The sequence below is a fragment of the Cyrtonyx montezumae genome, unplaced genomic scaffold (assembly GCF_038088225.1).
Source record: "Cyrtonyx montezumae isolate F1298 unplaced genomic scaffold, pur_monq_1.0 scaffold_3, whole genome shotgun sequence".
NCBI lineage: Eukaryota > Metazoa > Chordata > Aves > Galliformes > Odontophoridae > Cyrtonyx > Cyrtonyx montezumae.
In genome coordinates, this window is record NW_027072034.1 from 103399453 (window position 1) to 103426189 (window position 26737).

Here is a 26737-nt window from a genome sequence, read left to right on the forward strand (position 1 = left end):
ATACAATTAGAGAGATCTATGTTTCTTAATCAATTTATACAAAAGACCTCGTAACATGATGTGACAGTGCTATTCAGTGGGAAACGTAAATGCAGAAAAAAAACAGAACATTCATTTGTTCTATATTTTTATATGTACTTACATAAATATATAAGTCAATAAAATAGGTATTTTATGGGGATTTATATGTAGCAGGATTTATGACATTGAACATTATTGGTTTCAAACTGTAGAAACTACATAAATGGGCCATTTAACTGCCTTTAATAGAAATTCACCTTTACTTCTTTAGATTTAGCTCTCCAATTAAATGTGTTGAGAATTTAGGATGGTGAAATTATTAGGTGAATTGTAAAATGCTGTATTAAAAAACCATTGCTGGTGAAGCGACTTGAAACATGCATTATCATAATCTGGTTTCTATTCAGTATACTTTAGCTAATATGTGGGTTTTTTCATCCTTGTCTTTGTTAGTACTGTCATTGTGTAAGTAAATCCATAGAACGAAAGATTATATAGGTACTTTTTATTTTACTTTCCTTTTTCTTTTTTCTTTTTAATTTTAATTTTTTAATCTGTGTATCAAAAACTAAAAAGATTGTTTTAATGTCAAACAATAAAATCAGAAGTGATACTATGAACTCAAATAATGCCACCTGGATGAACCATTTTGAAGGATAAAATCAGACAAATTCAGATGGAAAAGGAATCTGTGAAGTAGTTTATTTTAGGGGTATAGAGATATCCATATATTGAAAGGGAAAGAACAAATGGTTCTGAAAGAGATGCTCTGTCCCTGTTGTGCTAGGTTTTCTGCATCCATGAATCATCTGGAGGATCAGGACTGTAAAGCCCTATAGAAGGATCAGACCAGAACAGACAAGGTCATCCACAAAATCCCATAATGGCTTGTAATATATACAGAAACACAGAAAATGTCACTACTTCAGAGTGAATATTCCTACTCGCAAACTAGGGAAGCTTTAAGGCAAGGATAGAGGACCTTTGTCTGGGGACTGAAAGCAGTTGATGGTAAACAGAAGAAAATGGCCATTGATCTTTTGTTCCCCTTTTTGTCCGCTCTTCTCTTGGCTTCCCTTATCCCTTCTGAATTAAAAATCAGGTCATGCCACAGGAAAGCTGAGTATCTCTGCAGATCAGGACTGGCTTTCCAGCACTTCCAGGTGTTATCACAAAGATAACAAGATGGCTCCTGAGCCCTCCCCTCTCCTTACTGCACAGCACTACTTCGATGTCCCCACTTCAGACAGCATTTTCTCTTTGCCCATTTTCTCATTTGCTGTCTGTGCCACTTGAACCCTTCTGCTTTGCCTATATCCAGGATTTTCCAAGGTTACCCTTAGCCTCTATCACAGCCAGGTGGTCAGCAGAGTACACACTTATTTTGTTGGGAACTGTTTCCTTTTGAGGATGTGGAGATCTGCAGAGCTGTGTGTCCCTAGCATGGCAAATCTCTTTCTGGGTCTTTTCATTTTACTTCCTCTCTGGATCCTTCAGTCTGGAGGAAAGAGAGGGTTCAGCTTTACAGTGGAGCTCTCTATTCCTGCCACACTGTGCTGGGTTTCTCTGTGGTGGTGCAGAAATAGAATTTCTTAAAGAAGACAAAGAAAAGAAAGTACCCATAATTCATGTTAGAGGCTTCTCACGTGAGAGAGATAATAGAGCTTTATAATAATCTATCTTCTAACAAGAGAGATAATAGAACTTTAAGTTTCTAAGTGTATATCCATGTATGCTAAAAACAGCAAATCAAAGATTCAGACTTAGGATTTGGCTATTTTTTCCTCATTATTTTCTTATTAATTTATGGTTTGATGTTGCCAAATAAATGCAAACAGTATATACAAGGAGAAGCCAAAACCATTTATAAATACTGTTAATTTTGTGATTGAATGATCCTGAAGGAAGTCCCAAACATGATTTTGGCTAGAGTTGTGCTGGTAGCCCTCTAGGACCTTCCCCATGTACTGTTAAATAATTATATTTGAACCTCTGTTAAACTTTATTTTTTATAGAATCATAGAATTGCTCAGGTTGGAAAAGACCTTCAAGATCATCAAGTCCAACTACAACCTATGATTTACCCATTGTCATTTTTCCTGTGAGAGGTAGATAGTGTTTTTGCAGTGGAAGTTTCCAGTATTTTCTGTATATAGTGTAGGCCTTACTGAACTTTATAACCCTCTCGTGAAACAGTTATATAGGTTCTTTATTTTTTTCCACAAGGGAAGTTGCTGAACAGAGGAAAATTGAGATTGGGAGTATCCTGACGTGGGTAGAACTGAGACAGGCACAAGATATGGTAAATATGCAGGGTGCGGAGAGTCGAGCACAGAAAAGAGAGACTGTGCTAACTTTTGGAAACATTGCCCTCCTACCTCCATGGAAAAGTACAAAACATACATAAAAAGAACAGGTTGGTAACAGACCTTATATTGGAAGTGCATATATAACGGAGTGAATTTCACTGACCGTTGCTCAGTCTCTCCCTTGCCAATAGGGGGCGTGCCTCCACTACTGCAAAAATGAATGAACTTTGTTGCTATCACTATCTTTACCTAACCAGAAATCTTTGAGTGTTTCTCACATTCCTAAAAAAAACACCTTTTGTTCTCCTCTGCAGAGTCAAGTAAGTAGGGTGTGCAGATCTGCAATAAGAAGTGTCAACAAGCACGTGAGATCACAGATATTAGTCTAAGCATAAATTTTCTATTAGATGCAATTTACTGCTAGTGCAATAAAACTGTCATCAGATCAAATGATATTTTATATGCATCAGCCATAACACAATGCCCACAATGCCATTAAATTGGAAGTATATATTTTTTCCTTTGTTCTCTTACTCATGAGTTATGAAAATTATCAAGCAGTGCACTTCATCATGCTGCTGCTTGCATTTTTCCAACAGATAAGTAACGATTTATTCAGGCTACTTGGGGGCATCTAATTAGTTTCTGATTAGAAGGCTGCTCCGTGGAATGAAAAACAGTACACTTTACATCAGTAAGGATCTGAAATCTTTTCATGAGAATTTGCATGGGGAAATGTTGTGGAAAAGCTGAAAATCTAGCTCTCTGAGAGACAAAAAAAACAAAAAACAAAAAACAAAACAAAAAAAAAAACCTGAAAACCAAACCACCACCACCACCAAAAACTCATCAGAAATAAAAAATGTACAGCAGGTCTGGAAAAATATCTAAGCTTTTGCAGATAGGTGACCAACGCAGTTTATCACTGCTGGAGCCCTCTGTTCCTCGTTTCTCATTATCTCTTGTGTTACATTAGACATGCACTGAGTGATGTGACTGATGTCTTTCACAATTAGTGCTTACATGTAATTAGATGCAATGCTGTGGCTTTCTATGGTTTTGCAGGAAGGCCTTTCCCTTCCTTTTCTCATTTATTTATTTATTTATTGACACATTAAATCCATTGCTCTGTGTTCTGGAGTCGAAATAACTTTCATCCGTTAAAATATTACTTGTGTATCATCAGCTTTACCCCTTGGCTCTTGGATTAAATTGTTTTTTGTACATACAGAAACTTGGGGAGAATGCTCTCTGGAAGTATAAAAAATACTGAGGATGTGCCCTTGCAAAGGTTCCTGGATCAATTGCTTGTCCTGAAAGCTTAATGTTCAGTGCTTACTACCAGTGAAATTTAATTATGACTTATTTTCCTGATGGGAGAATAATTTGAGTCATATTGTCCTCTAGTGGCTCATACAGATAACTGCCCTGCTGACAGGCTCCCTTTGCCTTGTGTTTTTGTATCTTCTCACAATGTCTTCATGGAAGTTGTTTCAGAAGAGGATTAGTACAGGGACCAGATTGGCACATTAGAAGACATTGTATCAGTACAGCCAGGTCTGTCTTAGGTAACTATATGTGGTCTCCTCAAGAAGCATACATTTAAGATGATTTGAAGGAACGAAGGACACTTGCGAGAAGGTAGCGTGCTGAGCCAGGGCGTTTGCTGGAAATAAGGATATCCTACTTACTGACAGTAACAAAGTATTACCTCAGCATGAAGTTTGTTGAACAGGTTGAAGATGAGCTCGCTTCCACAAAACACACAGGGATTTCCTATGAATAAAGCAGAACAGCATTCCAGTATTTCCTGGTCTGTACACTTGTAAACCATCAGAACTGCTATTCACTGTGATGCTGAAGTATCACCTTTCCTACAAAGTGCCTTGTGCCCAGAGATGCTGTGGGTGCCCCATCCCTGAAGGGGCTCAAGGCCAGGTTGGATGTGGCCCTGGGCAGCCTGAGCTGCTGAGTGGCGGCCCTGCCCATGGCAGGAGTTTGGACTTGGATGATTGTTAAGATCCCTTCCAACCTAAGCCACTCTGATTCTTTGATTCTCTCTATCTGGGAACTGCATTTGCTAATAGGAAAATCAAAATGATGACACTGTGTGTTCCAGACATCTTGCAACCCCGCCCTGTGCAGCAAGGCTTGGGTCAGTTTTGGAGCAGTGCTGTGCAGCCTGCTGCGTGGCAGGTCCTCCCACCTGCCCGTGCTTCTCATTAGTGCCTGGAGAAACAAGTGTGCATGTGGGTCTTGCTTGGTAGCAGATGTCTTTGCAGAACAGATGCTGTTATTCATTGCATTGCTGTATGAATGTAGAGAGCATCTTTTGGTGGAAAATGGGTGGTAATTTTATTTAGATTCAACAGAGTCTCTGAGCAATAAAACTAATGAGACGATAAAGCCTTGCTAGGCTTACCATTTCAATAAACATCTAATCTGGAAAATGTTTTAATCAAGCTTCCTTATCAGATGTTCTCATTACTGTGCTGCCAGTGCTTACCTGGAAGTTTGGTTTTGTCCCAGATCAATTACAGTTTTGATTTGCACACTGAAATCCTTTCTATTTGAGGTTTACTTTTTTGTTTGGCTTTTTCTGAAGGCAGCTTCAGTCATTAAGAGAGCTGTGCACCAATGGTAACAGTCTTGCATTCTCTCTTGGCAGAATAACGAAATGGTGGAACTGCAGAGGATACGAATGAAGGATGAAATTCGAGAGTACAAGTTTCGAGAGGCAAGGCTCCTGCAGGACTACACTGAACTTGAAGAAGAAAATATCACTCTACAGAAGCTGGTATCCACGCTGAAACAGAACCAAGTAAGCATTGAGAGGTACCAGGTGCTAAGCTGGGAGATGACAGCGTTTTCTCAGGTTTCCATAATGTGATCCAACAAAGCGTATTGATAGAAGTTTCTTCGCGTGGCAGTTTGTTGTTACTTTTCAGTTGGATTTTTGCTAGACACTCATTCTGCAACAGTGTTACTGGTCATTTTTTTACATTTGGGGAGGCCCTTTCCTCAGTTTTAGAAAGCCTCTGAGGGACTATTTCTGTGCCGAACGAAGGATCGTTGTTACCATAGCCAAGAGTGCATCTTTTCCCTTCCTGTGTTTCCTCTGGTCTCTCCCTGCACACTGACCTCTATGCTCAGCAGCAGAGGTAGGTCAGCCCTTGATTTCCTCTCACTTTGTTTCCCATGCTCTACTTCCTCTTCTGAAGTGGAGAAAAGAGGACATTGTCTTCTCCCTGGATTCTTTTTCACTTTTCCCTGGGTTCTCCAGTACTACTGTTGCTCTCTGCTCAGCAATGCTAACCAACAAGTTTGACAAGCTCCAAAAATAGGCAAAGGGATGTCAGGTATTCCTAGTTTGTCTTTCATGTTTTCCCCATTGCAGTAATGTGCAGCTGACAGCAAAGCAGTGTGCTGTATTGCTTGCTGCAGTGCAGAACACGCCCCCAGGAGCCACCATAAATCACGGCCCCATTAAGTCAAGAAACAAACAGCAGCCAGGCCTGCCCTCTCTCCCTTACAAAGCACAGCTTCCTTTGCCGCTGGGTATAAATACTGCTGAGAAAGTCATCAGGAACACAGCTGTCTTTTAAACTGAACAGAAGATACTTGTTCTCATGTCAGAAAACTGAGCTTGCCATGTTAAATAAGTAAGTATCTCAGCTGGAGGATGAAACAGTTTCTTTTAGACACTTCCCAGACCAACATAACATTACATGTGGGAACAGCATTTCCCCAGCTTCCACCAAATTACAGTAGCACTGCTCTGCAGCCCCTGCATTACATCCCAGCATAGTGAACAGTTCCATTAAGGCTTTCAACAAATAGCTAAGGCTGCCAGTTTCCCATGGCAGTGTGTTAGCCAAGCTTCCTTATTCTTGCAGGAACATGCAGTACTTTTTCATCTCTCTTTGCTATTCTACCCTTCTAGCACAAATGCAATTGGAACATTTAGAACAATTGAAGCAGTTGCACAGGGAATGCACAGGTAATCCAAGTGGGTATGGCTTTCCCTTATTTATGAATACCCAGGCTTTCATGCTCCTAGCACGGAATTTCTAGCAGCTCATCTTTGTGTCAGAGTTATTTACCACCCAGCAAATTCCCTCTTGGAGGCATATATTTTTTCCTAACCAAGCTCACAGGAGGCATTTTCACTGGGAAAAAAATAAATAAAGACCACTTTACAGACTATCCTATTTTCCCCCAGAATAAAATCTGACAGTGTTTGTATTTGTCATAATACTTCATTCTTAGTGGAACCAAGTGCCAGAATCTGAGGAGAGGAAAAGCACTTCCACGCAGAGAATGACTTAAAAAATCAGTCCATGTACTTGTGCTGCCAGAAGCAGTTCTGACCTCCAGGGTAAAATATCAAGAGCAATTTTCTCCAAAAGTAATGCCTCATGTTCTATTATGTTGGTTCATGATATCAGAGGCAGATGTTGGTGGTATGGCAGTAGAGACTGAACCTTCCCACCAGTATTCCATCACATTTGGTTGCAGTGTGACAGATGTCAGCAGAGGGGCAGTCTGACAGAATGAGGTCTGACATGGAAGTGCATATGAAGCGAAGGTGTGCTATTGAATTTCTCCATGAAGAAGAAATGGCACCCATTGATTTTCATCATTGCTTGCTGAATGCTTATGGAGACCAAATAGGGGATGTGAGCACATTAAGGTGGTGGGCGGTATGTTTCAGCAGTGGCAACAGCGATGTGAAAGACAAGCCACGTTCTGGATGGCTGTGAAGATTTTTACGAGCAAAGTATGCAGACTCTCATTCATTTCTGGCAAAAATGCAGAGCTAATGGTAGTGTCTGTGATGAAAAAGAGTGTTCTGAAGCTGGGAATTTGCTGTCAAATAGTGTTACTGTGCTCTTGTGTATCTGTTTTAGTTTCCATGGAAATAAATAGGAGGCAGTACTTTTGGAGCTACCTAAGTATACTCTGAATAGTTATAAGTTACTTGGGAAAAAGGTGTAATGTTTCCTGATTCTCTCATGTTGAGAAAATGAGAAATGGAATCTTCAACAAACAGAGCTCCACACATATTTTCTAGGCAGAAATTCTTTGTATCTGCAGGCAATGTGTGGTATTTCACAGTGCATTTTCTGTAGCACTTATTTCAATAGGGCTGATAAATGACAGGTTTTCACGACTCAAGTTTTAGTATTATGAATGTTCTTTGTCTTGTCTAATTCAGGTTGAATATGAAGGCTTAAAGCATGAGATTAAACGATTTGAGGAGGAGACAGTATTGCTTAATAGTCAGCTAGAAGATGCCATCCGGCTGAAGGAGATTGCTGAACATCAGCTGGAGGAAGCCCTGGAAACTTTAAAAAATGAAAGGGAACAAAAGAACAATCTGAGGAAGGAACTCTCCCAGTACATCAACCTCAATGATAGCATGTATAATAACCATATTAATATATCAGTAGATGGATTAAAGTTTGCAGAGGATACAAGCGAGCCCAACAATGATGACAAAATGAATGGACATATCCATGGGTCTCTTGTGAAACTTAACGGTGACTACCGAACTCCCACAAGTAGGAAAGGAGAATCTCTGCATCCTGTCTCTGACCTCTTCAGCGAGCTCAACATATCGGAAATACAGAAACTGAAGCAGCAACTCATGCAGGTAAGAGTTTAATTTAGTGCCCTAAAGCTTTTGGACACTCATATCAGACTCAGCTTGTGGACCCACACAGCACCACCTAAAACCCTAATGTTGTCTGAGAGCAGAGACCCCTTGAACTCTGGCACTTGTGGCCATGCCTGCCGCCCTGTGGAGCAGACCCTGTCCCTAACCCCCAGCCGCCCCTGCCCTGACACAGCTCCATGCCGTTCCCTCGGGCCCTGTGGCTGTCACACAGAGCAGAGCTCAGCGCTGCCCCTCCATTCCCTGTGAGAGCTGCAGCCGCCATCAGGCCTCCCCTCAGCTCCTCTGCTCTGTGCTGAGCCAACCCAGGGCCCACAGCCACTCCTCACACATATTGCCCTCCAGATGCTTCACCATCTGTGCAGCCCTCCTTGGGACACTCTTGCATAGTTTTATGTCCTTTTTTACTATGTCACCCAAACCTGCACCCAGTGCTCAAGGTGAGGCTGCACAGACCAGAGCAGGACAGCCCCTTCCATCACACAGGGGCAGTGCTGTTCCCGCTTCACTGCGGGGCCTGGTTAGGCCCTTTGGTCTTCCAAGGCTCACCGCTGACACAAACACAACTTGCCATCAGCCATAGCCCCCAGAACCCCTTTCCATGAGTCTGTTGTCCAGCCTCTCATCCCCCAGTTAGTACATAGATCTAGGGTTGCCCCTTTCCTGGTGCAGAATACTGCACTTGCTCTTGTTAAATTTGTTGAGCTCTTCTGTACAGCCTAGGCATATCCACAGAACAGGAACTTGTGGAGTAATCCAGATAACCCAGTGCTAACTTCATCTTAGACAGGGAACAGTGCTATGCAATCAAGGAGTCCCACTGCCCAAGCTGTTAAACATCAACTCTGCCAAAGGAGCTTGAAAGGCTTTGGCACCTTCAGGGAAACCAGGAAATCCAGCAATTTCTAGCTGGAGACTGTCAAAAAGTACCTCTTCTAGAGTGAGACCTACTTAAAATGTAAGAGAATATTTGGAGGTAAAGGTGATGAAGCCCAATTTGCAGCTCTTGCTGAAGAACAATAAATTCCTACATAGCTTCTCCTATATTTGCTGAAGCATTAATTGATTTATTTACTTCATTGCCTAACACAGCATAGGAAGTTTTGATCTGAGCTATGACATGGGAAGTGTTGATAATATATACTGCTTTGCACAGATAGCTTTGATGCAGAAAGTGCATAATTTAACTAGAAAAGCTTGACATCAGGAATTTCACTTCTGTAGATATTCTGTCAAGAACTGTTCCAGTATTACAATGGAATCTGTGTGTGTATTTTGCTCATATATTAACTGGTATAAAGATGCATATGCATGTATACATTTATGCATATAGTGTAATCACAGGAGTGTAACATCTTTTGACTTCATTCAGAAATACAGTGCTAATAAATACACAACTTCAGAAAAAAATCTTTGAAATATTTGCATTTTAATTTACAGCTCAATCATTTTCAAACATAATTTACAATTAAGCAAATACAAAGTAAATATGTAACAGATGTTTAAAAATGAAAAAACATAATTTTTTGGCTGTATTTTATCTTGATATGTTGAATATTGAACATGATGAATGAGCAAACTACTGCTTGAAAGGTACAGCAAATGTTTTTGTTATCTCTAATTTTAACATTACTTATTTTTGTACACTTCTTAAACAAAGAGTCCACCTTCTGATATTCACTAGCCAGAAGCTGTCCTAGGACCCTAGAAGGAGCCTAGGAAATAAAAACATCTTTTGGTCACAGTGGCTTTGTTGAGCCTCAGCAAACCCACACAAATTCCCTCCAACATCATTCAGCATTGTAGGGATGTTAAAAGGATTAGAAAAGGGAGACTAGACCTAGCAGGACACTTCTGTTTAGATACTGGAAAAACTTGCTGCAACCTGCTGATGTGTACTCTTTTTAAAGCAATCATCTTCTCTATTCGGTTGTATCAACTCACCTTGAGTCACACAAATTAACTCTGATAAATTCCTTCAAAATTTTTCCCCACAGTGAACAGGAGATTTAATTGGGTTCAAACTGACAAAAGGTAATTCGTCAACAAAATTGTATTTTTTTTCTCCTTAGCAATGTCTTTGCCATGTGGCATTCAGACAGTTATATCACAATATTTGGCATATGATCCTCTCATTTACTGGAAGGGGATGTACTATGATAGAGCTGCTGAAGGAGATGACCCTCTCTTGGGAAGTATGTTTATATCATTAGGACAGTGGGCTCCTTTTCTGAGAGAATCAAACTTGAGGTTTCCCTTTTTTGCCTTCAGTGTGGTGAGTTTTTCACTCTTCAATCTCAAAAAGAAACATGCATCAGAAAAGCTATCATGTTAGGTAAAGTTTCTTTTGCAACTTTGGAATACTAGTACTGCGTGTTGGCCTTTTAGACTGCAAACTATCAAAAAGCTTGTGGGGAAATCTCACACTGAGACCTTTGAATGGAAGACTGCATTTCAAGATGGGTACAGCAGCTTTTGAATTGCTTTTATTTCCATTTTTAGATGGAGGCATGGATAATTTCTCCTGCTACTAATTACATCATAAAAACAAGCAAACAGACTTTAAAACAGTAGTCTAATCCCAAAAATTTGCTCGTTTTTGGAAATGTATGTCACGAACAAGAAATACAGTGTCTGTCCTTAGAAACAGCAGAGCTCTTACTATTCAGAAGGAGTACTCCAAGCGCAGTTGGAGCTTTGTTCTTTTCTCCTTGGAAGTAGGAGCACGTAGTTTTCTTCAAACAGAAGTGGATTAGCTTCATCCATAATTACTGGACTAGGATGAGTAAAATTCTGTAGTTCTATGTATTTCATTTTACCTACTGTCCAAGCTGGTAGATGGGTTTTACATTTGTGTGTTTTCTCTGGAAACAATCCTTTCTATTTGAAAGAAGTATTTGTTCCTAGAAGCCATTTAAGTTCAGCAGAAAAATCACCATAAAGATATTTACTATCTCTGATACAGTTTTTCTTCATGATGGCTGAGATCAATAATTCGTCAGTATCAGTTCTGCCTGATGAAATTATGCAGAGACTGTAACAGAGTCTCACACCAGGTTGCTTTATGGAAGGCCTGCTCTTTGGTAATGCAGGCTGATGGCAGATGAGGGCAGCAAGAAGGGCACAGCTGTATTGGTGGCGCACTCAATGGCCCTCAGCTGTCCTCCATTACAGCACAGGCTTTGTAGTGCCTACATGGAGCTCCCTGTATCTAAGGAGATATTTTTTGGAATGAGCTTTTCACCCTGTTTTTTTCTTCTAGAGTCATCAGTCACCTGTACATAAAAAAAAAAATGAGGCCAACTTTGAGATGTTTTTAACATGGCTTCTATTTTTATCCTTACAATTTTTACCTGCAGCCAATTGCAGGTTGTAATTGAAATCATGTTTTGAAAGCCTGTCTGTAAAACCAAGGGATCATCATAAGTCTTAGTACTTTGTTATTTTTGAGCAGCAGCCACTGCTCAAAAGCCTTGTTCAAAGCCTTGTTAGGAGATAACAGGAATCTGAACCACTGCTTGGAATGTTTTGTGAGATGGCATTAGTATCCTCAGAGTCTCTAAAAGGCTTTTATTTTCCATCACTGAGTTTCATGGTGGCTGTTTTGACTCTTCCAAATGCTGCCTGGAGGTATGCTGATAGAGAAGGCAGTGCTTTTTGAAGGACCCCTCAGAAGGGACAGCTTTGAGTACTCTGAATTAGCAGTTCAGCCACCCACTATGTGAGCATGGAGCACAACATTGTCTGCACATGTAAACACTGGGCTGAGTTATTGCAACAGTGAGAGTGAAAGAGCAGTCAGCCTGATAGGCTGTGGATCCTGATGCAAAAGCCATGAGAGCCTCCTGTGTCATCTGCTTCCCAACTCGCAGCTCAGTAAAGGACAAAAGCAGAGAAAAAAAAATAAGTTGGAGTACTACACTAAAATTTGAAAATGAGACTCATTCACAGGTATTATCGTGAATAGTGACTATCCGAGCAGATCAAACACAGTTTTTCTTGTTTGCTTGTTTTAAGATGCTGTGTATTAAAATTTCAAAAAAAACTCTTCCAGGACTACTTCTTTTCAACATCCATAATTCTCTGTGGATATTCAGAAAGGAACTTACTAGGTCAGAATCAGTGGATTGTTAGTTATATTGTAAATCCTATTTTCTTTTGCACTATCTTTAGATGAATGGATTTTGTTTACAGGGAACTGCTGAAAACGTGGATTCCTGGGAGATGCACATGCAGGCTCCTGCTCTGTGCTATACTTGCACATGATGGGTTATTTAATCTAGTTGTGCAGATGTACACAGCCATTTGTTTACTATATTTGCATTCAGTAATGAAGCCCTCCTTCATGAAATTTTCAAAGATACGAATAAAAACTATGAAGAACGGTAAAGCCATTCATGGGAAATATAAATGAATCAGTAAAGTATATGGGTGTAACATGTTATAACTGACAACAATGTAGTTATGCCTATTAAATTTCAGGGAACATTTGTCTTGATCAATCCAGTATCATCACTCTATCTGACTATGCTTAGTGCTTGGGCATTAATTCTTCAGTGAGCAATGTCTAAAACTGTGACCTAGTGATGCTGCGATGGTAGCAGAGGCTGAGATTCATAACCTGCCACAAGTTACACATATCTCTTTTTGACTTAATTTTATGGTTTAGGGTCAAAGTATTATAGCATTTTGGAAGATCAAGATGTATATGCAGAGTGCCAGAGTGGAAGTGGTGAATGTGTCTGGCAGTTTGGTGTTCAGCAGAAAAGCATGGGTAGGATGAGATGCCAGGTGTTTCACTTTGACTCTGTTGCAGGTTGAAAGAGAAAAAGCCATTCTCCTGGCCAACCTGCAGGAGTCTCAGACGCAGCTGGAGCACACCAAAGGAGCCCTGACTGAGCAACATGAGCGAGTCCACAGGCTCACAGAGCACGTCAACGCCATGAGGGGCCTGCAGAGCAACAAGGAGCTGAAAGCGGAGCACGACTGTGAGAAGGGGCGAGACTCCAGTGAGGAAGCACACGACTATGAAGTGGACATCAATGGTTTGGAGATTCTAGAATGTAAATACAAAGTAGCTGTTACAGAAGTGATAGACCTTAAAGCAGAAATCAAAGCCTTAAAGGAGAAATATAATAATTATGTGGAAAACTACACTGAAGAGAAGGCCAAGTATGAGAGCAGAATCCAGACTTACGATGAACAGGTGACAAGCCTAGAGAAGTCAACCAAGGAAAGCCAGGAAAAGATGGTTCACATGGAAAAGGAGTTACAAAGGATGACAAGCATAGCGAATGAAAACCACAATACCCTCAACACTGCCCAGGATGAGCTGGTGACGTTTAGCGAGGAGCTGGCTCAGCTCTACCATCACGTCTGCCTCTGCAATAACGAGACACCAAACAGGGTCATGTTGGACTATTATAGGCAGAGCAGAGTAACCCGCAGTGGCAGCCTGAAAGGCCCTGATGACCCACGGGGTCTCCTTTCCCCACGGCTTGCCAGAAGGGGGGTGGCATCGCCTGTAGAAGCCAGGACTCCAACTGAGCAGGTGACAAAAGAGGTCACGGAGCCTGGCAAGGAGCAGAGCCCAACGAAAACACCTACAATTTCCCCTGTCATCACTGCCCCTCCTTCCTCCCCCGTCTCTGACAGCAGTGACATTCGCAAAGAGCCGATGAACATCTACAACCTCAATGCCATCATAAGGGACCAAATCAAGCACTTGCAGAAAGCTGTAGATCGGTCACTGCAGCTGTCGCGCCAGCGTGCTGCAGCCCGGGAGCTGGCACCCATGATCGATAAAGACAAGGAGGCCTTAATGGAAGAGATTCTGAAACTGAAATCCCTCCTGAGTACAAAGCGGGAGCAGATAGCAACCCTGCGAGCAGTGCTGAAAGCCAACAAGCAGGTAAGGTGCCAATAAAACAGGCGGTCAGGAGTGTCTGCTATTTATACAGGTCACTTGGCAAGCTTTCAGGAGGTTTTTAGAGGAGAGCTTTCACTCACAGGTTACTGAGCCTTTCACTCCATCACAGTGAGGGAGGGCAGAAATGCATTTCAGCTATGTGTTTTCCAGCACCCATTCTTGATCTCTGTAGCGTTCCACAGGCCACAAATCTTGAATGTCCACCAGCAAATTTAAGGGCATTTAAAATAAATATTGCAGAGCTAAAGCACACCTCTGGAGGAGAATGGACAATGTAAGAGTGCAAGGGATCACCTTGGACTGTACAGAAGCTGGGCATTTCTATGATAAAACACAAGGTGAAATGCAGAGTAATTTTCTTTACAGGTCGGTGTGATTTTTAGAATGATTCTTGTGTCATTCCTAGAATTTTTACATTGGAATGTTTTTAATTCTTTAGGAAATTGAACTATTTTCTGTTTTCCTTTTAAGAAATGAGATATCACTGCATGATAAAGCTACCTTAAACAGTAACTGTCATTCTTTTTTTGTTTGTTGTTTGTTTTGTTTTTAAGAAGGATTCACGATAGAGTTATATTTTGTAAGAATAAAAAAATCAATTATTTTGAACTTTTTCATAGCTTAAAAAAATCATCAACCCACTTTATTAATGCCATTACACCAATGTAAAAAAGTTGAGAATTACAATGTTTTATTTAAAATGCAAAAAGAACTCCATATAGTGGTGTTCGTTTCAGGAGTACTCTCAATTTTTTTGCTTTCTGTATCCTCCCAAACTCCATGTATCTAATAGATTCCAGTTCTGCAAACAATTCTATAGTTAAATGTAAGCATGATATTATATTTACTTCAGTTAGTCTTCTTATGCTCCAAATTAAGTCTGAATCTACGAGGCTGCGAGGACAGAGTTGCTGTTCCAGATTGCCCATTTTAAGAAGTGCAGTGATCACCACATGGGGGCATAAATGCTAGTTAATGGCTTGCGATGCAGTTCTCTGATGACAGTGATTTCTGTGTTAAAGTTCCCACTAGTTGGGTCATCTGAAGTTAAAGATCCAAACTTATTTGATGATTGAATTTGCAACTGCATTTCTAAGTACTTGGAATTTTTAAATTGCAGCTATATTTCAAAATACGTTGAGTCTTTTATAGCATTTCCTCCCTCTCTGCAGTACAACACATTAAATATTAATTCAATTAATCAAGTACCATGCCTAGCAAAGCAATAATAACTCCGAGCAATTATAGAAGGATTTTCCATGTAATTAAGATGTAATTGAAGTATATGGCTTTAGATTCCAAATTAAAGACTTTTTCCTTTAGCATAGAGCCATCATTTATTTAGTGATACTACAAGAGAATGTAGCTGTCTTACTCTCTTCACAGTGTTTTTTTATTATTATTATTACTCCAGAAACAGAGCATCATCTTAAATTGTGCTCCAAACTTTTGTAAGTAACAGCATAAATGTTGGCAACTGTTCAAATGTGTATTGTCTCTTGTCATACTGTTCATGCAAACCTAATTCTAATGTCCTCAAACCTTCAATTTACAAGACACGATAATGTAAAACGGATGGATAGATTTATAGAGATGGGAGGTTAGTTCTACTGTGTTGCAGCAGTACTGCCAGCCTCTGGTGATGAGTGTATCCCAAGAACCCAAAGCACATCTCATGTTCAGGAAACATGAGTCAAGATTAATTCCCTTGAGCTCCTTCCTCCAAAACAAAACTTTTAAACAGAAATAGGTTGGGAAGAGTTTTCATCAGTTAGTTCTGTTTAGATGAGCCTACAGAAGACATCTGGTTCAGGTTTTTGCATTTTCTCTAAAAACCACAAGAGTTTCAATTGTGATTGGCTGAGAGCACCGTAGAATCATAGCATGGTTTGGGTTGGAAGGGGCCTCAAAACCCATGCAGCCCCAACCCCTGCCATTGTCAGGGCTGCCACCCTGCAGCTCAGGCTGCCCAGGGACACATCCAACCTGGCCCTGAGTGCATCCAGGGGTGGGGCACCCACAGCTTCTCTGGGCGGTCTGTGCCAGGGCCTCACTGCCCTCTGAGTATGTAATTTCTTCCTAACATCTGACCTAAATCTCCTCTCTTTTAATTTAAACCATTCCCCCTTGTCCTATCATTATTAGACCATACAAAAAAGTCGAAACTCCCCCCTGCTTTTGAGATCTCTTCAGGTTCTGGAAGGCTGCTATGAGATCTCCTCAGAGCTTTCTCTTCTCCAGGCTAAACAAGGCCAGTGAAGGTGGTGTTGTTATGCAGTGATGTCTTATATGTGTGCTTCAAGGCACTGCACGTGCTCAGGGGAGTGCAGGGGGTTCTGGTGGGGGCAGGAAGCAGAACAGCTAGATGTATCCCCTCTTGTTCCAGCTGCCACAGTTGCCAGCTTAACTCCTGTCCTGCTTTGTGGAAATGCTGCCACAAAGCACTGTGATTGTGTTGGTAGAGCAACCAGCAAGGATATTGAGGTGATTTACATATTTATCTATATCTATATAGATTTTTCTTTCTGGTTCAAATACTTCTGGAAAGCAAAAAGAGCACAAACAAATGCATTAAAAAAAACTTCTAGAGTATCCAGCTGTTCAGATCGAGGGGGGGAGGGGGGGTTGAGACCAGCAGCAGAGCTGTGAATCTTGCATTGAGTTGTTTTTTGATAGAGGTTACACCCTTTATCAGGGAGGCATTGGTGCCATCTAGTGACTTTCAGTGGTATTGCAACATCACCTAAATGAACAACTTTCTGGGGCATGCACTTCATTGCAGTGTACTGCCATCCTCTGTTAACCAGGTACACGGGCACGTGGCTCATGAGAAGAAAGAAAACAATAAATCTGAACTGTGTTCATTTCTCTTCATGGGAAATTACCTGATTGAGGGACTCTGTTTCTCTTTCTGTTTCAGTGGGCCCCGCAGTGCAGCATGCAGATAGATGTTGTAAATATTTAATAACATGCAGTAAACTTCTGTTTGAACCTGACAAACTATGGCCTAGCTCAATTCGACTGTCAATTTCTAATGCTATATCTTTGTATTCTAGCTGTGTTTTCTTTGAAAATATTTTCAAATCAACGCTGTAGTGTTAGGCTGGGCCAGAAATAGAGGACACCAAACCCTGTAACACAGAAAAGAAGAGATTTACTATAAGAATCTGTGAACCTAAGACCAGGAGAATTGATTATTAAACAAATCAGCAGTTCGAGATAGCAAGTCACAACATCTTGTTGGCTTGCTTGCTTTATTTCATCTTGATTTATGTACTGGTTAATTTGTAGTCATAGTTGCTGTGTCAACACCAGTTTCATGGAGCACAACCCCAAGTAGCTTTAGTATTAACAAGGAGAACAAATTGTAAAGAAATAAGAAATTAATGATATAATACTTTTTGAGATTTTTTCGATAATGGTTTTGATTGTGGTTTCTAACAACATACAGTAAGAAAAGCTACCTATGAGAGGAATTTAATATCTTGAAATTCCAATTGAAAAATGATCGGTTGGTTTTGAGGGTAAATAGTTGCATGGGAGGGAACTGAGTCAGTAAGATCTTTATGTCCATATTGGCAATGGCTATGACATCTACAGCTTCCATAACTGAGATACTTGTAAAGTTTGGGAAACATAACTGAATAACCCCGGATTCGCAACATCTGATCCTTTTAAGTACTGGAAGGCCATGATGCTGTCCACAAACTTGTAGGGAATGCACTCAGTCCCACTGTCTAGGTCGTTGGTAAAGGCGCTGAAAAACACTAGTCACAAGATGAACCTCTGGGAGGACTTGTGACCAGCCTCCACCTAGGCATAGGACTGCTGACCACAACCCTGTGGCTTTAGCTATCCAGCTGATTCTTTATTCACTGAATACTCCACCCTTTACATCCATATCTTTTCAATTTAGAAATAAGAATGTGGTGTAGGACCCTGTCAAAGACCTTATACAAGTCCAGGTAGCTGACATTATTTGCCTTTCCTTGGTCCATCGATGCTGTCACTCCATCATAGAAGGCCACTGGATTGGTCAGGTGTGATCTGTCCTTGGTAAGACTAGAGTTGCTGCTGGAGGAAGAGCAACATGGAGCTGTGGTTTCAGTTTGCCATGTTCCTGGGCATGCTATCCATGGCACAGCCTAGCAGTACTGTGGAGGGGACCAGATACTTGGGTATTTCTGGAAGAGGGGATCCAACTGCCTTTTCTCCCCTCGTCCATGCTTCCCGTTGCACATCCTGACTCTGAGGTACCTCAGGCTAATCTTCTGCCTGTTTGATTCCCCAGACTGACTCATAATAAGCAGAGAAAAAAGCCATCTGGTGTGCAAAAGGTAGGGCTGAGGAAAAAGCTGGGTAAGTATACTTTCAGTGGCAGCTAGCCAGCATAGATTGACTTAGCTGCCTCGTAAAATAGCACTCTTAGAGCCGAGGAGTCTGGTAGCAGTCAGCTTTGGTCAGCATCCAGGTCCCAAACTGATGAGCTCTGGGTAACCTGAGATCTGCTCAGTCTGGAGCCCACCGCTCTTGCAAAGGCTGATGGAGAGAGATGAGCACTGCATGAAAGAGATCCTTCTGCTCCATTGGCTCTTGCTGCCTATCTTCATATTTATAGCAGAACCCCCGCTTTTTTCCCCTTTATTTGTCTTGCCTATTAAAAACACATTTTTCTTAGTTTTGTTTTCTTTGCCGATAGTGCACTTGTGCCATCCATTCTTCACTCCCTTTCAGAAGGGAGACCCTTGGCAGCCTGCGAAGGAGAGTGTTGAGAGCTTGTCTGATGCAAAAAAGGAGCCAGATAAGGAGCCTTTTAGAATAGTTAACACCGAGAAAGAACTGTTGAAGTCTTCGTTGTTTCAGTGAAATGTGAATTTTGACATATTTTACATGCGTTCATTTTTTATTATAATACAATTACATTAAGACATTAATGTTAGAAAAATACACTTTCTCAAAGTTCTAAAACCTGGAAAACAGTTTTTCTACCCAGTAGCACTATAAAAGCTACTGGATAGGACACAGTTCATAGTCTACAGGAAAGGTAGAAGTCATTTATTAGCTTCAACCTTTTTCACTTTAAAATACTGAGATCACGTGTTACTAAAATTTTCAGATCAAAGGCAGTGATAAAACATTACCAAGTTTGAAACCAGCTCACTTCTGTAGAAGTGCAGAATAGGCAGAGCAAACAGGTCATTTGGATTGTGGTCACTGAAACTTTGTTTTGCTATATCAGCCTACCTGGACAGAACATAGAAAGGAGATGCTCTTTATGAAGTTCTTCAGTACAGGATATTTTCCCCTTCAGTCTCTACTGGGACAGGGAGAGATTTTTGACTGTGAAAAGTAACTGGAAGATCAAGATGAAAGGGGACTGATTGCCTTTAACTACAGTCTAGTCCTTGCACACTGTTTCCATGATGTGCAAACTGCTGGGTTTATAGGGAAAATGTATTCCCAATGCTGAAATAGTTAAGCAGGTTTTTTTTTTAAGAGTCTCAGGTTAGGTGAGACAGCACATATCTTTAACTCATTGTCATTCTAAGCAGAGGAGAAGTCTTTACATTACATGGAATTGCCGTATTTAAAGGACAGTATGCTGGATTTCTCTTGCAGAACAAACTGAATTCCAGCTTTGGGGCCAAACTCAGTTTGACCCATAAATCCTCTGCTCTGCCCTCATAAATCACTTCTGCCTCATTAGTGACCTGAAGATTCGTGAGTAAGTCTGATTTAATCATCCTTGTTAAGTAGGAATTTGTCCCTCGACTCACTATTTCTAGATTTCCCTTCAAAAAAGAAACTTAATTAATTAAACTTAATAATTAATCTTTCTTCTCTGGGTCAATTTATGTGTACATTTTTACTTATTCCTGAAAACATAGAAGGCTGATGATCTCTGCTTTTTCCTGCCAAGACAGGAAAGGGTGGTATCTAGCATCCTGAATTATACCAAAGCATATGTCACCAAGGTTGATAAAGCTACTTTATTTGAATATATCCCTGAGTGTTTTGCTTTGTTGTTATTTCTTGGGTTTTTTTTGTTTGTTTTGGTTTGTTTTGTTTTTAATCAGTAGCTGAGGACTTCAAATTTGACATGGAAAAGCTTTCAACAACTAGCTGTACAATTACAAGTAGTTGCTAGTGATATTTAAAAATCACTCAGTGTAAACTAGTGTGAAAGTAGAGATAACTTTATTGTTGAGTACAAAACTGTAAAAGAAAAGATAAAATTTTAGTGCTGCCATCTGAAACTGTGCAATTTCCTGAAGTGAAAATGAATATTATTGTGTTTTAGCAGACATTGGTATTTTTTAAGAGACATTGTTAGTTACAAATCTAGCAAGTTCCAGTAAACTGAGTTTAAAATAGATTTCCAACTGTTCGATCATTAGCATCTACTTTCATGTTCCCTTGCTTGCTGCTTTAAAATAATGCTGTTCTACAATCTGATGGATCAAGAACTCACAAGATCAACAGGGGAGAGTAATTGCTGAAATGCTACAATTTATTCTGCACTAAATGAAGTGAAAAAATAATAACAACCCCCCACCCCTGGTATAGGTAATGGAAATATATTTTTTCATGTCATTCAATTTTAATAATTTAAACTGTCATATGGCAACAGTAGGTATAAAGTCACTATACAAGTGTTTATTTTGAATAACTTCAAAATGATACTAAGCTTCATCAGTTCAACAAAACATTCATCTCTTGCGAAACTGAAACAACTGTAACTATTATAAGCAGCAGGACAGTATAATAAAGCAGATTGTTAGAGGAAATGGAAAAAAGAAAGAAGGAAGCTGAGAAATAAAGGAGTAGGTTACAACAAAGCCTTGCTCTACTTTCAAATGAGAATTCTAATTTACACTTTCTTTTCTCTTCTTTGTAGTTACTAAAGCTGCGAAAATAATGTAGTTTTGCACAACAATAGGTATTACCAGTGCCTGGACAAAAAGCAAGCTGCCACATCCTCGCAGTCACCTCCTGCAAGGAAAGCCATGGCAGAGTGCATGAAGAAAACCACATCAGGCTGGACCTCAGCTACCAAGTCTGAGTGTAACCTGCCTTTGCAGCATGGTCGGATACACTTGGTGGCTTACTGCAGCCCAGAAATGTGGTAGTGGCTCAAGATGCAGTAACTTGTTCACTTGCCTGAACCTTCAGCATTCAGCTGCATGGTTTTGCACTGAAATTTAAGATTTCAAATTGTAGCCAGCTCATTAGGGCTGGCTTTGTCCCTTCAACTGCTTTCTCCTCTTCCTGGCTTCATGAAGTTCAACATAGGTGTCCAACCTTTTTATGTGGCTGGGCTGCATTGAGTGAAGAGGAATTGTCTTGGGCTGCATACCAAATATGTAATGTAGTTAATGTATGTAACTAAGAAAACTTATTTTATTTAATATTTTTTACTGAAAGATTGGAACAAAAGAGCAAAATGGACATGGAACTTCTGGGATATTTGAAATTGTTTTTGTGAAACTAATGCATCAGTCTGGTTCAGTGGCAGTGGTTGCAATTCTTAGTGAGTTCTCCAGGTGCTCATCAGAGCTTTTTGCTGAAATGTTACTCTTCCTTAAAAATAGTTGTTCTCAAATGTATGTACTGCCAAAAAGCGATTACACGAATAATGTGTGACTGTGAAGTAAGGAATATCCTTCTCTGGTGGGATAGGGCTTAGAAAAGTTGAGTAGAGACACGATCAAATTTTGCAGGGGGCAGCTGCAGGATGGGCTAGGCCAGGGCATGTGCAGGCCATGGGATGTGGATTGGACATGCCTAGAGTACAACTTAAAGACAACATTAAAGGGCACCATCTTAGTTGTTATCAGATATCTGTGTGATAAGCAAACATTCTTGTGTGTGTTTTCAGACAGCTGAAGTGGCATTAGCCAATCTGAAGAATAAATATGAAAATGAAAAAGCTATGGTGACTGAAACAATGACCAAACTACGAAATGAACTGAAGGCTTTGAAGGAGGATGCGGCAACCTTCTCATCCTTGAGAGCAATGTTTGCAACCAGGTAAGGGAAGTGATCTCACCGTGTGCCTCAACATTGTAAAAGTAAGTGTGCTAAGTGGGAGCAGACTTAGCTTAGTATGTTGGGTCCTTAGGAGGAGAAACAGAAATCATTTTCTGCAAGGTCAGGGGTTTGCTGGATCAAGGTGAATGAGTCTTACAGTGCACACTGTGAAAAACTTGCAAGCTTTCAAATGATACTGAGAAGCATGTCTTGGAAAATAATGCTGGAGAATAACAATGTCAATGCAACCTTGAGTAAAGTGTTATAAATGTCAACATCAGTCTCCAGTCTATTTGCATTTATAGGGCTTTTTTAAGTGGAAATCAAACAGTAGATTTATATGGCTGATACTCTTATTCAGAAGTATGCCGTGATCTGGTCATGGAAAGCTGTCATTATGGTTAATGATGATCTTCAGAATCCTATGTTTTCATTATCATGCAATTTATTACTTACCACTGAAAACATCTATTTCACCAACCAGCCTGTGCTGTAATCCAGCACTAATAATTGTAAGGCCATTGCAATTTCACATTCCACCATGGATTCTTATTTTCTCCAGCTGTGTTATTCAATTTATTAAGTTCTCCTTCACAGGATCAAAGTTTCACTTATCTTCTGTACCGTAGTTCCTCCTGACAGGGCAGTAATTAATCATCTCTCTTCTTTCCTTCTACCGTGCTCAGAAGAGCTTTTGGTTTTAGCTGCTTTGTAAAAATTTCCTATGAATAATTTGTTTTTGAAGATCCAGTGATTCCATCAAAAAATTCTTAATACCCAAATGAAATATTAGTAACCTCAGGAAATCTTTCTGTTTATATCATGATTTTTTTCTCTCCCTTATGATTAAATGCAATGCAATTTCTTGCTTCGTCTTCAGTCTGTAAGCAATAAGACTTCGTGCCTCATGCCAACACCTCCGAAGTGCTCTCTTGTAGTATATAGGTGCCATCTCACCTCTTCCAGCCTGTTTTGGTCCTTTGTTGCTTAGTGACAGTAGAAGCAGCAGCTGGGAGAGATGGAAAAATGGAGAAGGGGCCATTTGCATGCCATGACTTTGGTGCTGTGTACAAATTCATCATAGGTTCATCGCTGGAAGAGTACGTGTAGTGCCATAATGGAAGTGAAGAATCAACTCATCAGGTGAACTGAACCAAGGTAGCTCTGTTCATTTAATTGACATCTAGAGACTGTCTTCAGGGTAGCAAACGTCTGTGTGGTTTAAAAATACTTTTGTTGATCTTTATTTACAACTAATTATTCTAGGAGTTATACGAATGTACTTAACTCTGTAAGGCTACCTGAAGGGCTACTAAGCCCTGAGGAGAGAGCTAGCATCATGCAAACAAGGGACTTAAGTGGAGCCTAAATCATCAGCCTGCAAGATAAAACAAGTTTGGAAAAAAAATAAAAGTTGTTACTTAAAGGGAGTGTTAGGTTATTGGTGTGATTAATTCGTTTTACCCAATTTGGGCATCCTGACTGAACACTTTAGCTGGACCAAACACTCATATCCTAAAGCTGGCAGGGGACAGTGGCTTATTTTCCATGAGAATTAAACTTAAATGGTGCCATCCATTTATGTGCCTATTCTAAATGTCTTGTGTAGACTGCAATGAAACTTCTGTTTCTCTTCTACAAACTATATAGGGGCTCTGAGTGACTTGCTGAGTTACTAGTTTCTCCTATGTAAGTGTCTAAGATTAGTAGAGAAAAACCTCACACAAAGCATCTGCCACTGTAAACTCCATGCAGTTGTGATTGAAAACTCACTGCATAGCCTATGAAATTTATCTCTGCCCTTGAGATCATAACTTTTCACACACTGTTTTCTAGGGGCAGTGACATAAAGTCACTCACTCACTGAAAATTATTGCACATCAGCGGGATCCTGTAGATTTTTCTATAAACTATTGTAAAATATTACTTTTCCTTCCCTACCCTGGAATATGTTCACCCTCTTAACAAAATCAATTTATCTAAATGTTCAAATCATTGGCTCATTCTCAATACTTCATTTGGAATACTTCATCTGTTTAAATGACAAAGCCACGGTACACTGCAGGTGTCTGTTCAAGAAGACAAATATGCTTGGAAACAGAGGAAAGTAAGATTCTCCATGCAGTAACATTTGATACAATAGCAACATTCATATTAAAAAAAACCCACAAAAACAGTTCTTTTGTCTTGTTAAGTAAAACAGTTGTTTCCACAGTAATCTCACATTACGTGGTACTTACATCTGAATTTTTGCTGTAGGGAGAACATCCCTCAGAAAGTAGGGTTGTATTATAGATCTGAAAATGATTGTATATATCAGTGGATTGATCAGTATCCCTACTCTTTCATAACCTCTGCCTTTCTGTTCATTTTACTCCTGAATTGATGTTCATTCTGGTGCTGAACTTCATGCTTTCTTCATCACATGCACTGAAAAAAGTTCATGCCACGTTATAAGGAGAACGTAGCTCACACGGTTCTGATTTGAATAACAAAGATTACAGTTTTCTCCAAAGCTTCTTTATGCAGAAGGCAGGAGCCTTCCTTTTTCTGTGATTTTCCTTGATACTTGTACATTCTTCCATTTCTTATGTACTTCCTTCAGTTCTGATCTTCCTCACTTCCAAAGTCCTTCTGTCCAACTTGTACCTCTACTTTTGATCTTTGTATTTGCCTGGACTGTTTGTTTCCTAATCCAAAGTCTCTGTGGTTCTGATCTCTACAGCTTCCTCCTTCTGTCTTCATTAGCCTTTATCACTTTCTGAATTTATTTCAGAGCTGCCAGGGTTATGTCCTCACCACAGTTCACACTCCATTTTCCTCATACACTTTTCTTGCATCTTGAAACCACAAAAATTCAACAGACTTACAGGTGCAAGAGGGTCAATTTTTAAGGCCCATCTCATAATCTACGTGGAAAGCTTAGAGAGCTGAAGAAGGTCAAAATGGTGAAATTAACTGGAGAAATAAAGTTTATCTAAGCTGAGAACAGCTAGTGTTATACTGTAACTATTCATTTTCAGGCATCATAAATATTTTTGTTTTTAAAGTCAATGTTTTTTTATCTGTGATACAGTTTTGGGGGCATGCAGTAGACTCCACTGATATCTCTTCCATAGCAGAGCTTCTGTTGGTGCATTTTAATGGTGCATTAACCCTTCTGCTGCAATTTCTGCTGGAGAAGTCATCTGCTGTGGCTGTGTGCTGGTACGTGGGGTTGGCAGAGCAGAGTTTAAATTCTCATTTGATATGTGGGCAGTATGCTGCCCATCAGACTCCCAGCTTCTGTTTGCCTATGTGCTGTGCTGTTTCTGATAGTCCCAGAACAGAAAAACTGTGTGAGTCTTTCCTGCCCCTCCTGTTGGGAGGGAATCAAGAAGCTGATTTTACCAAGTACATAAATTTGTTTTCCCTTCTTAAATAGAGATTCTCTTAAGGAGAGTACAAGAAATACTGCTCATGATATTGCCACACTCCTGATGCTGCATGCACTGATTTTATTCTCTGTCAATCAATACATCTTTTCATGATCTATGATTAGGGAAAATGTGCACTTAAAGAGATGAACTAGGAAGTATGGACAGATCCTAGAGCTATCCTGGAGGAGAAAGCATTTATGAGCATAAGAGAAATATGCTTACACTGGTAGAGCAGAGATTGGTTGACACCAATCATTGGCACTGTTTCTGGGTTTAGATCAAGCTCTGCTAAGATCTATGTGACCTGAATTATGCCTACGCCTGATTTGATATTTGGTTTGTGTTCCTAGATGAAAGATGGAACTAGAAATCTGTTAAACTCCTACATAAAATTCATGTGTTAGTATATACAAAATAAGCATGCTTATGCGTCTGTCTGCTTCCTTTCTGAGACTAGAGAAATGAGAGATAGATGAAATATCGAGTTTTGTGCCCATGATAAGTAGACAAACATACAACAAGGCAACAGTTATTTACTAGTCCCTTGCAGTTTACTCCCGTCATGGGACAAGGGACAAATTGGGAAAGAGCTCTGATGTGGGTGGCCCCTCCCTGCAGCTGTTCAAGGCCAGGCTGGATGGTGCTTTGAGCATCCTGGTCTAGTGGGAGGTGTCTCTGCCCATGGCAGAGGGGTTGAAACAGGATGATCTCAAAGCTCTGTTCCAACCCAAACTGTTCTGTGATTCTGTGTAGGAGGATGTAATGTAATTTCTGTTATTCACTGCTTCTTGAGCTCTTTTAAAAGGCCCATTCAGAACCTTGGAGCCCTGCCTGCTCTGCAGTGCTCCATGCTGTGTCAGAAGTAATAGCTTCCTAATAGCACTTAACCTTTTTCTTCCTCTGTATGCTGTGAGACTTATGTTTTTCAAATATGTGGGCAAGAGGCAATATGGACATGTAAAGATTTTTTTCTTTTTAAATTGGAAACACTTCTATTTTTATCCCTTATTCACACATAGCAGGGATTATTTTATTGCAGGGAAATGCCATAGCTGCAGGCAGTAGCTACCTCCCACTACATGGAATAACCTTTGTTGCTGCAGACCTCAAGGAGATCTCAGGCTATTAATTCAGTGGTTTCTGAAGTTAATTGTGGCCTTGTTTGATTTAGGCTTACCCTTTCTGAATGTTGTTTCTCAAAAAATATGTATTCTTGAGCAACCGACACAGAGACAATGGCCCACATGTTTGGGCAAAATAATAGGAAACTTCGAGTTGTGGTGGAGGACAGATGACTGGAACCACCCAAACACTGCAGTGAACTGCCAAGAATGCTGGATTGCAGTTATAG

The 26737-nt window shown here is 40.2% G+C and overlaps 2 protein-coding genes across 11 annotated transcripts in view; both read left to right on the forward strand.

The window, feature by feature from the left end:
- The window catches only part of RESF1 (retroelement silencing factor 1), a 307071-nt gene that overhangs the window by 175261 nt on the left and 105073 nt on the right, over positions 1-26737 (forward strand). The window lies entirely within an intron of this gene.
- BICD1 (BICD cargo adaptor 1) overlaps positions 1-26737 on the forward strand; it is a 153233-nt gene that overhangs the window by 102488 nt on the left and 24008 nt on the right. For 7 of the 8 annotated variants that reach the window (XM_065742625.1, XM_065742627.1, XM_065742619.1 and 4 more), the window contains exons 3-6: positions 4999-5151; positions 7549-7986; positions 12824-13918; positions 21816-21967. In XM_065742625.1, coding sequence (XP_065598697.1) covers positions 4999-5151; positions 7549-7986; positions 12824-13918; positions 21816-21967 — 1838 coding nt within the window. Of the gene's footprint in view, positions 1-4998; positions 5152-7548; positions 7987-12823; positions 13919-21815; positions 21968-23051; positions 23126-26737 lie in introns of all 8 variants that reach the window. The other variant, XM_065742624.1, reaches the window with a different exon arrangement.